Source organism: Bidens hawaiensis, unplaced genomic scaffold, assembly GCF_021521415.1.
Source record: "Bidens hawaiensis isolate Kalapana, Puna unplaced genomic scaffold, B.hawaiensis_p1.1 tig00032064_1, whole genome shotgun sequence".
Taxonomy (NCBI): domain Eukaryota; kingdom Viridiplantae; phylum Streptophyta; class Magnoliopsida; order Asterales; family Asteraceae; genus Bidens; species Bidens hawaiensis.
Window position 1 is genome coordinate 50,904 of NW_027495431.1, and position 10,450 is coordinate 61,353.

At 39.5% G+C, this 10,450-nt stretch overlaps 1 protein-coding gene and 1 long non-coding RNA gene across 2 annotated transcripts; both read left to right on the forward strand.

The window, feature by feature from the left end:
- Positions 1 to 725: 725 nt before the first annotated feature.
- LOC143582920 (uncharacterized) lies at positions 726 to 1,070 on the forward strand. Its single transcript, XR_013144064.1, has 3 exons — positions 726 to 790; positions 926 to 972; positions 1,049 to 1,070. It is a non-coding gene; the product is annotated as an uncharacterized LOC143582920 (long non-coding RNA).
- Positions 1,071 to 1,114: 44 nt separating this feature from the next.
- Positions 1,115 to 4,136, forward strand: LOC143582907 (polyadenylate-binding protein-interacting protein 11-like). The gene is made up of 9 exons (XM_077065369.1): positions 1,115 to 1,422; positions 2,172 to 2,282; positions 2,370 to 2,414; positions 2,491 to 2,563; positions 2,657 to 2,769; positions 2,876 to 2,983; positions 3,078 to 3,146; positions 3,621 to 3,682; positions 3,875 to 4,136. The coding sequence occupies exons 1-9, from the start codon at positions 1,138 to 1,140 to the stop codon at positions 3,930 to 3,932; spliced, it is 924 nt and encodes a 307-aa protein (XP_076921484.1). The 5' UTR covers positions 1,115 to 1,137; the 3' UTR covers positions 3,933 to 4,136.
- The last annotated feature ends 6,314 nt before the right edge of the window (positions 4,137 to 10,450 follow it).

Below are 10,450 nucleotides of genomic sequence, written 5' to 3' on the forward strand. Positions count from 1 at the left end.
GCAAAAAACTAGTTCCGGATCCGACCCCAGTGTACAAACTGGGTTTTGGTTCCTCAAAAAAAAATCGAACCTAAAACCGAACTAGACTCGAACCTGTGGGAACCGTTCCATTGCTACCAGGTCAAAACCCAGACTCGACCCAAACCCGACTATACTCGGAACTGATTCCTACCCGACCCGGTTACTGACTTTTATTGACTATATCCGGAACCAGTTTCTAAAAATTCTCGATTTCTACACCTCAAAACATCTCCTTGTCATTAGACCGGAAGACCTCATTAAGTCAAGTATCGAACCTGAGACCATAAAGATCCTAAATTGTAACCAACATCCTAGAGATGAGCATAAATCCTAGTTTCGGATCCGACCAGGAACCATTCCTACCCAACCCGACCCGTGTGTATGAACAGGGTTTTGGTTCCTCAGAAAAGTTGTACCTAGAACCGAACCAGACTCAATCCCATTCCATCTCTAATAGGTCAAAATCCAGACCCGACACACCCGGTCAAAACCCAGCCATACTTAAAACCAATTTCTATCATACCCGGTTTCTAAAAATACTCGAATTTTGCACCTCAAAACATCTCGCTGTCACTAAACCAAAAGACCAATTATACAATGAAATATAGTAATAAATAATAATAGTAGTAATAATAATTAATAATAATAATAAATAAATATATAAAATAATAAGAAATTATAATAAATACTACTCATCTTGTACCGTGCCATATCAAAGACGTACCACACGAAGATCATCACACACACACACAGCTCCTCTTTTTCTCAGGTTCGTTATTTCTCCTTCAAATCTATAATAATATTATTATTAATCTGATTCTCATATACAGTAATAATAATAATAATAATAATAATAATAATAATAATAATAATACTTAATCAATCAATCGCTTAACAATTGCAGTTTCCGATCAATGACCAACACTCATTTCTAGACTCTTCTTCTAACAGGTAATCAATCAATCAATTCAAATTAGGTTTTCACTTTCCATTCAAATTATAAACCTTTTGATCGGTATACTAACAGGCTTAATAATAATAATAATAATAATAATAATAATAATAATAATAATAATATCAGTCAATCGTCAGTCAATTGATTAATTAATTGATCTCATGGCGGTTGTTGAGAACGGTGTTAATAATAATAATAATATTAATAATAATAATAATAATAATGAATTGGAGGATTCACCGATTGTGAATGGGAATGGAGATCATAAGAAGGAGATTAGGGATCTGAAACTGAATCCTTTGGCTGAGGAATTTGTCCCGAAAAGTTACGTTAGGGTTCCGGTGCAGTCGCCACCTGCTCTGTTTGGTTATGGTGGTGGGAATGAGTTTATGGTGCAGAGTAATCATGTAGGGTTTGGAAACATGAATGGTGGTTCCAATGGAAGGGTATGGTTTCGTGAGACCCTAAGTTTAGCGGTGTGCGCGGTTCGGGTTGGATTGGGTTTGGGACAAAACGGAAGCCTAAAACGGAATTTCAGTTTTTGAGTTTTTGAAATTGTTTGGTATTTTCGGTTTATGTTTGGTTTGGGTCGGTTTTGAGCTAAAACCGAACCAAAAACCAAAACTTTGGTTCTTGAGTTTTTGAAAACTGTTCAATTTTTTCGTTTTGGGTCATTTTTGGGCTAAAAAACAAACTGAAAACTGTAACTTCGGTTTATGAATTTTTGAATTTTGAAAATCGTTGAAAAAACCGTTTTTTTAGGTTCAGTGTTTTGGTTTTCAGTGTAGGCTCAGTTTGGCTTTGGTTTTGCCATTTGAGCTTAAAAGTTTATTTGAGATAATGAATTTCAGCTTAAATCATTTTATAAATAAATAAGTAATTGATTATAATAGATATGGGCTAATGTTTTCAAGTTACATATTTATAAAAAAATTATAAGTTTATAAGTTGCTTAAATATAATAATAATAAATAAATAATTCTTTCAATTCGGTTAGGTTTTTATTACATGCAAAATTAAAACCGATGCCTGAGTTTTTTTTTTCAAAAACATAAAATAAAGCGTCGGTTTTTGTTTCAGTTTGGTTTTTTGGGTTTCGTGCACACCTCTACCTAATTTTGATTTACAGTTTTTTGTTGTTTTACATTGCTGATTGTTTAGGGTGTTTTTATTGTTTGTGAATTATGATCATCAGAAGAAAGGTAATTATAGTAATGGAAAGAGGAGGTTGAATAGCCGAACTAATATGGCACAACAAGAAGATGCCATTAAGAGAACAGTTCATGTATCTGACATTGATCAGCAGGTAAAGAGTCATATAATGTAATTATGCAATGAAATACGTTTATTAACAATGTTTGAATTTTTTTGGTTTGTGATGGTTTGAGTTTAGGTTACTGAAGAACAACTCGCTGGACTTTTTCTTAGCTGTGGGCAGGTAAATTTTGTTATTTGTATCATATTATCACGGACTTGTAGTCTTCAAAATGTAAATTTTCCTGCTGTCACTACAGGTTGTTGATTGTCGTGTATGCGGTTACCCTAATTCCGTTCTTCGTTTTGCTTTTATTGAGTTTACTGATGAGGGTATGCAAATCGCACAACTTTTCTACTTCTAGTAAGTTTGGTTTGTGATTTTGTGCTTTGTATAATGTCAGTTTTTATGTTGGTTACTTGCAGAAGGGGCAAAGACTGCATTGAATCTTGCTGGAACAATGCTCGGGTTCTACCCGCTTAGGGTCTTGCCTTCAAAAACTGCAATTGCACCCGTCAATCCAACTTTTCTGCCTCGAGTGAGATTCTTGATTCATTTACTACAACTTGTGAAGATTTAATAAATTATTTATGTACTTTAGCAGCTTAGTGCTAACTTTTATGTTTTCCGTTATTTGTGTTTAGTCTGAGGACGAAAGGGAAATGTGTGCAAGGACTATTTATTGTACCAACATAGATAAAAAGGTTACTCAGGCTGATGTCAAACTCTTCTTTGAATCATTTTGCGGAGAGGTTTATATCCTTTTTTTTTAATTTTGATAACTTTGTTTTGATCTGGATTGTTAACCACTTAACCGTATGCTATTGAATTTGTTACTTTTTTTAGGTTTACAGGTTGAGATTGCTTGGAGACTACCATCATTCGTCTCGTATTGCATTTGTGGAGTTTGTGATGGTTATTTCTTTTAACCTTTTTAGCTTGATTTGTTTCCTTAAAAGGCATTATATTTGTTAAACGGGATCGTGTAGCATGATGAGAAGTTACTTTTAATAGAGTGCATTTAGTTCTAGTGTGTGTACTTATTAAGTTACTAAGAAATTAAAACTAGTGTTTTAAAGTGTATTTTAGATTGTGCTAAAATGGAATAATAGCTTGAAAAGTTTCACTACTTTCCCTTTGTCGCACAAATTTTTGCCTCTTGGTAATCATATCTTCAGTATTTTTCAATAATGGTTATTATCCTTAAATGGTTTTATTGAATATAGATCGTTTTGCACTTTTTCATATTCTAAAAGAGTTCTAAATCAATTTCCAACATCAAGTTAAACTCGATGTTTCTTGATTTTCGTTAGCTAAAAGACTTGCACGTGACAGTTCTAATCCATTTATATGGTTAAGTATTTGCTGATAATGTTTTATATATTTCAGGCTGAGAGTGCAATTGCAGCTCTGAACTGTAGCGGTGCAGTATTGGGCTCATTGCCAATAAGGTACTTTTATCTCGTTTCAACCACTTTAATGTGATTGGTTATTGGTTGTAACCCATTTAGCTAAAATTGAAACATGACTAATGGGGGTGACGGGTCAAACACGTTCAACGTCAACTAATTTATTTAAGTGCTTACTAGCTACGATAACCTGCCCTTCCGAATTTCCTTGTTTGATACTTTATTTTGATGCAGGGTAAGCCCTTCAAAGACACCTGTCCGTTCCCGTTCAACTCGCCCCACAGTGAACTGAGACATGTCGACACGTCCTGGCAATAGCTATATTTAAATATACGTACGTAGATACACAGTAACTGTTTAAAATTATGTTTTTCGTTGGTGTTTGATGCATTTTGGAGCCCAAGTATATCTATCTATCTATCTATAGATTTGTTTTAATTTAGAACCATAAATTTTGGATGTTATTTTCATGGAAATCATGGTTTGTAGCATGCTATTATTATTCATTCCCTTAAGTTCTGGTTTTATAGTTGTAGTAGACAAGTACTTAGGTTTAGTTAGGGATCTAACTTAGCTGGTCGGCCGGGCAACTAGTTAAACGAGTCATTTTAGAATTCTAAAACGGGTTTTGATTGTAATGGACTCGGGTTGAAATAGGTCGATTTAGGTGAAAAAAAGTATTATACATGTTCACCCAATTTGTTTTTTATGGCTGTTACTGGCGGTGACCGGCAAAGGTGTTGGTGACAGTGGTGGCGGTAACGACGGGGCAATGGTGGCGGAAATGGAGATGATGTCATGGTGGTGGTCAGGCGTGTCTATTGTGTTGGGTTGAGTCCGTTGACGAGTTTTAAGTTGGCGACTTGGGGTTGAAATGTTGAATTGTTCTACCCAAGCATAACCCTTGTTTTTTTATTCTTGTCTAAAACTGAAGAAACGTGGATCGGCTCACTGGTAGACGATCAACTTTCCTCGGGTATGAGTATGCTATTTCACCGATGGTTCTCCGGAGTATGAGTTCTTCCACCTACAAAACGAGCAGCACCGTGAACTTACCCCTCAGAAAGGGACAGAGGGGTCCTCTTTGGGGTAACCCTCCGGTGTGAGAATAAGAGATTGTAGGAGAAGATAATAATAATCTGAGAGTGAGTAAGGAATTGGAATGTATTTTCTTGCTTACCTCCCCTTGTGGAGGTGGTGTGGTATTTATAGTGTTAGGGTTTCCAATGATTGGGCTCAGATCCCATTAGGGCCTTTTTGGCCTCCTCCTATTGCTTTGCGCCACGTGTCCTTAGGACACCTGGTGCTTTTTCATTGATTATTCTCTGACCCAGGCATTTTACCTGACCCATGTGCAATCACGTGGTAGCACATGGGTTTTGCTGAGTTGTCCACATTTCATTGGCAGCTGTCAACATCAGCATATTCTTATTCCTTAAAGGATACATTCTGGAAGGTTGTCTGACGAGCACAATCAAGGTTGTCCTTATCCTGATTTGGATAAGGACGAGGTTGATTATGTGCACGTGTGACACGCGCCTATCCTGAGGATGCGCGAAGTCTTCTCTTTATTCTCACGCGCAGATGTTTCATGCGCAGATGTGATATGCGCAAGCATATGTAATATGCGCCACGCGCAGACGTGATATGCGTGATCATATATGATTCGTGAGCATGCGATATGCGCCACGCGCAGATGTAATATGCGTGAGCATATATGGTGCGCGAGCATGTGATACGCGTGAGCATATGTGATGCGTGAGCATATATGATATGCGTGAGCATATGTGATGCGTGAGCATAGGTGATATGCGCCGTGCGCATAGGTTTTGGCTTTGTGCCTTCATGATATCTTGATTTCAAGCCTCTTGTCTATATCTTGTGGGTTGACCCGCCCCGCTCGATGTTAAGGCGGGTACATACCTCTTCAAGCCCCCCCAGTCTAATGTGTGTCTTGTCTCGCGCGAGCGAGGTAAGATAGATATTAGACTTAATAGTTCTCTTTTAATAGGTTGTCTTTTCCTTTTTTATTTCTCATCGTTGCGCGAAATTCTATCCTTTTGGTTGAAATGAATCGTCTATGTATGTGGTTGGTTGGTACTGACATGCGTCAGAGATGGAGACGTGTCAGACTTTTCGTGTGCTCGAGGTGCTACAGTTGCCTTTCATGTCCCCTCACACAGTGTCAGGAACACGTGTCGCGCCCGCGTTGGCCTGCACCTGCGAGTGGGGGCGCGTGAACTCTGACCAGTACCTGTTTCTCTCTCTCTGGGCCTATAAAAGCAAGCCTTTTGAGTTGTTATTCTTCATCTTCATTGTTATTTCAGAGCTTTCCTTTCCATTTTTATTCCGATTTCCGTTATTGAAGTAACCTCTGCTTGATTTTACAGTTGTATGTCTGATAACCCAGACACCACAATCTCCCCAAGCAGACGCCGTGTAAAATCATTAGTCATGTCCACTTTGAAGAAGACCGGCAAGGGAAAACGGGCTGCTGAGGCCTCGTCGGAGGAGGTGGGGAAGGGCAAGACAGTAAAGAGGTGGGATGAGATTCCCTGTAAATTGAGACAGTCTGATTTTGACAGTCTCATCGCCTCTCAGGGTTTTCTCCCTGAGTATGGCTGTATGCTTCCGGCGGCCGGGCAAACGGCGGCAGATCCGCCCACCGGCTATATCTCCTTATATTGCCATTTTTTCACTAACTGCAACCTTCGTCTCTCGATGACAAGGTTTATGGGTGCGCTGCTTAAATTTCATGGGATTCACATATCCCAAGTCCATCCTTTTGGACTTGTGCGCATGACTCATTTTGAGTTCATGTGCAAAGCTCAGCGCGAGGAGCCAACCCTCGGCGCTTTCAATTTTTTTATAAGCCAAAAATCCAAGATTCTTGGTTCTCATTCGTTCCTCGCAGTCAGAAGGTCAAGTGCTGCACTGTTTCCTTCAAGAGCCTTCATGACTGGTCTGAGAAATTTTTCTATATTAAGGCTGGTGTGATTCCCATCCGCATGACCATGCGCGCGATCACTTCTGCGCCCGCGGATGTGAATGTTCTTAAGAACCCAACTGGCGCATGGGTTAATAAGTTGACTGCTGAACCATCCCCCGCCAAGAATATTTGCGAGGAGGCGCTGGTGGGGGTTGGCATGAGCAGGAGGTGGGCCGACAGCGCGACTGAGCCTGTTATCCAAGTTGACGGATTATGTGAGTTATTAGCTCATTGCATGATTTCTGCGCGAATATAATTCGTTTTACTGATATCATTTGTCTTGTTTTATGCAGTAAGCAAGGAGTACGTCCACGCCGCCTATGATGAGCATATGGAGGGTGGCTCTGTCGCGCTGGGCGCTGGGGAAGTTGGCTTCCCCGATCGCTTCGCTGATATGTTCATCCCTGTTGATTTGGGATTTTGCTTTGACAGCGATGCGCCTGGTAGGCCTTTGTACTTATGCTTATGCCTTTAGAATACCAAATTTGGTTAACATTTCTGTTGCACGTATTGTAGATGCGCTTGAGAACTATGAGCTGGAGCTCGCGGAAGAAGAGGTGGAGGAAGCTGAGGTGCCACAACTCAAGCGTAAGGCTAAAGGGAAAACTGGCGCAGGGGCCAGTAAAAAACAGAAGAAAGATGATGCCGCTGTTGCTCAGGATCCTCCTGCTCAAGCGAAGGGACTTGAGAAAACCAAGGGGTTTACCTCCAAGTTTTCCTTGTCTTCTTTGCCTCTAGGTGTGGGCAGTCCTCCTGTCCAGACGAGGTATGGTGCCGCCACCTCCTCTCTTCGCGCGGCGGAAAAGGGAAGCGGCGCTGCGCCTGCTGTTTCCTCTTCAATAGGTATACTTTGTTTATACTTTATAGTTTTATAAGCGTGATTCCGATAGAGTTATTAATGAATCTTTGCTCACTCAAATGTTTGTAGAGCCGGCGACCTTGGTGGATCAACCTCAGGCGCAACAAGGTACCGAGGCTGCGCCGAAGGTTGCTTTGAAGTCCCCTGTTTTGCCCTCAAAAAGGGGGAAAATGGACTTCATGGCGATGTTTAACTCGCGAACGGCGGTGTGCCAAGGTATATATTGCGCTTTTATTTTCTGACTTTTTTTCTTTTTAGATCAAGTCTTGAATCATTTCTCTTTGTTGGTTTTTCATAGGCATTATAGCTGGCACACAAGCTGCTGGCGGCACTGCTGGCGCCGGCGCCAGCGCCGTTGGTTCTGCTCCTGCTCCTACAAGCACTGAATCTATAGGTGATCAAATCGGGTTGGTCAAAGGAACCGGAACCGGTTCAGAACCGGTTCCATTAGTCAACACCACTGTTTAAACCGGTTCCATGGTCGAACCGGTTAGGTAACCGAACCGGTTCCCCAACCCTCGGACTCGGAACCGGTGGAACCGGTTCTGACCGGTTCCTAAACCGGTTCTGACCGGTTCCTAAACCGGTTCTTACACTGTAACCGGTTCCAACCGGTTACAGTGTAAAATATTATTTTTTTTTCGTTTTTTGTTTCCGCTGCTTGTGTAGATGATGATTTGTGTTCTTCTGATTTCTGAAGAGGCTCATGCTACTTTTGTTGTTCACCCACAGAGCAATGGTAAACAACATATTGAACTTAATGCTATGAGTGTCAGCGTGTTTGAATTGATTAGTCTGTATCGTGTATCGTGTAATGGTGAACTTAAATCTGTATCGTGTTACATTTGTTGAGTTTGCTATGTATTATAGTCTTTTGGCTTACGCAAGTCAAATGCTGAATTATAATCAAGAGCGGTGTTATACGATTCGTATTTGTATAACATGTTAAATAAAAAAAACAATTAACATAAAATTCATTTTATTTACTTTAAGAAGTTCAAAAAAAAAAGGTTACATGTTTTAAAATATTCAAAAACAAACTAACAAAACATTAAACTTATAAATATAAAGTTGTGACATATTATTTCTGGAAAAGCCTTCTTGTTCGTCGTAATTATTGAGTGGCGACTTATTCATCAGAATTACTTGTAGAAACGCCTTCTTGTTCGTCGTGCACTCGAACATCAAGTGGTGTTTCGTCTTCTAGAGTGGTTACGTGTTGAACACGATCGATTGATTCCAAGTGATCCTTCAAGCAAATGCACATCTCCACCGACTCCGAATTCAGTCTTGTTCTTCTCACCGATATTACCCTGCCACTAAGAGAAAAAGCAGATTCCGAAGCTACCGTAGAAGCTTGGGCGGTTAGTAAATCACGGGCCATGGTGGCAAGAATCGGAAACTCGGTTTCCTTTACCTTCCACCAAGCCAAAACATCAAAAGTGCCATATTCCTCTTCGGATAAACCGGTAGAGAAATCATATGCACTATACCTTCCTAGTTCGCTTAAAGGGGTGTTACCCCTTTGTTTTTTAGCCGTTACGTTGCGAACGGTGTTCATAAGGCTAATCATGGGGTCTCGTACTCTAGTAGCACTTGAACTTGATGAAGACCCCCCCGGCGTAGGCATGTGTATGTTTGACCCATATTTATTTATATAAAAGTCATACATAAATTTAAAATTCAAGTTAAAATCATTTTGTGCCTCTGTTGAAAAGTTTGGGTCAACTTCATGCATATCTAAGGCTGAAAAAATTTCGTCTATCACACATTCAACCCCCGTAACATTTAACATTGGGTTTAAAGCGGCGGCGCAAATAAAAATCGGTGGCAATTCAAGAAAGTATTTTTTTAATTTAAACTTCATTGGTAATATGATGTTTGAAAACATTAGACTTTTATTTTCAAATTCTTTAAGATTGTTAACGATTAAAAATAACTCCGAAAGAACCAAGGGACTTGTCGGATAATACTTTCCCGATAGTTTCGTAGTTGATGTTTTAAAAACTTCAAGAAAAGTCGATAAGTCATTGATAATTTCCCATTTCTCATTTGAAAAGGGGATTGCCAAATCATTCTCGGCAAGACTAGAATGAAACATTTGTAAAGTTTCTCTTTGTTTCAAAGCACTTTGAAACATTATGCAAGTGGAATTCCATCGATGAGGTACATCCCAATTAGCTCCCAAAGCTTTTCTTCCCGTATCTTTACAAAATTTTCTATAATCCATTTGTCTTTTTTTACTTTTCTTAAAAACTTCATGTAGCATTACTCTAAAATCGTTTATAACCGATATAACCTCATCCGAAGCAAGTCCGTCTTGCACGATTAAATTAATGATATGTGCAACACACCTTGAGTGAAAAAATACACAATTGCAAATCGGCGTATATTTTAATTTTAGTTTATCAACCGCCGATGTATTATTCGACGCGTTATCAAATGCAATTGAAAATATTTTATTTTCTAGTTTATAAGTTTTTATAACATAATCTAAAATTTCAAACAAATTATCTCCCGTATGTGGATACTCAAAGAGTTCGAAAGCAATGGTGCGTTTCATCATTTCCCACGATGACGGGTCTACCCAATGAGCGGTGACACAAAGATAAGATTCGGGTAGACCATGTGGAGCCGACCAAACATCACTAGTTAAGTTTATTCCCGTATTTATATTTTCAAAATATGCAATTAGTACCTCTTTGGCCTTCTTCCACAATTTTAAACAATAATGTTTAAGAGTATGACGACTTACGTGAGTGTATTGTGGTTGAAGCGTATCTCGAATCATGGCGGTTAAGCGAGGGTTGTCGAAGTGGCTAAACGGCAAAGCTTCTTGAATCACAAACTTCGCCATACGATCTTGAACTCGATCAATTTGGTATGTAAATATTCCGCCTTCACTATCCATTTGCGTTTGTTGCGACTCGACGTTCTGTTTCAACGCCCTGCAATACGGTCT

Coding starts and splice junctions, on each gene's coding strand:
- LOC143582907 (XM_077065369.1), top strand. CDS start 1,138: ATGGCGGTTGTTGAGAACGGTGTTAATAATAATAATAATATTAATAAT. Junction 2,564..2,656: donor TATTGAGTTTACTGATGAGG/GTATGCAAATCG, acceptor GGTTACTTGCAG/AAGGGGCAAAGACTGCATTG. Junction 3,147..3,620: donor CATTTGTGGAGTTTGTGATG/GTTATTTCTTTT, acceptor TATATATTTCAG/GCTGAGAGTGCAATTGCAGC.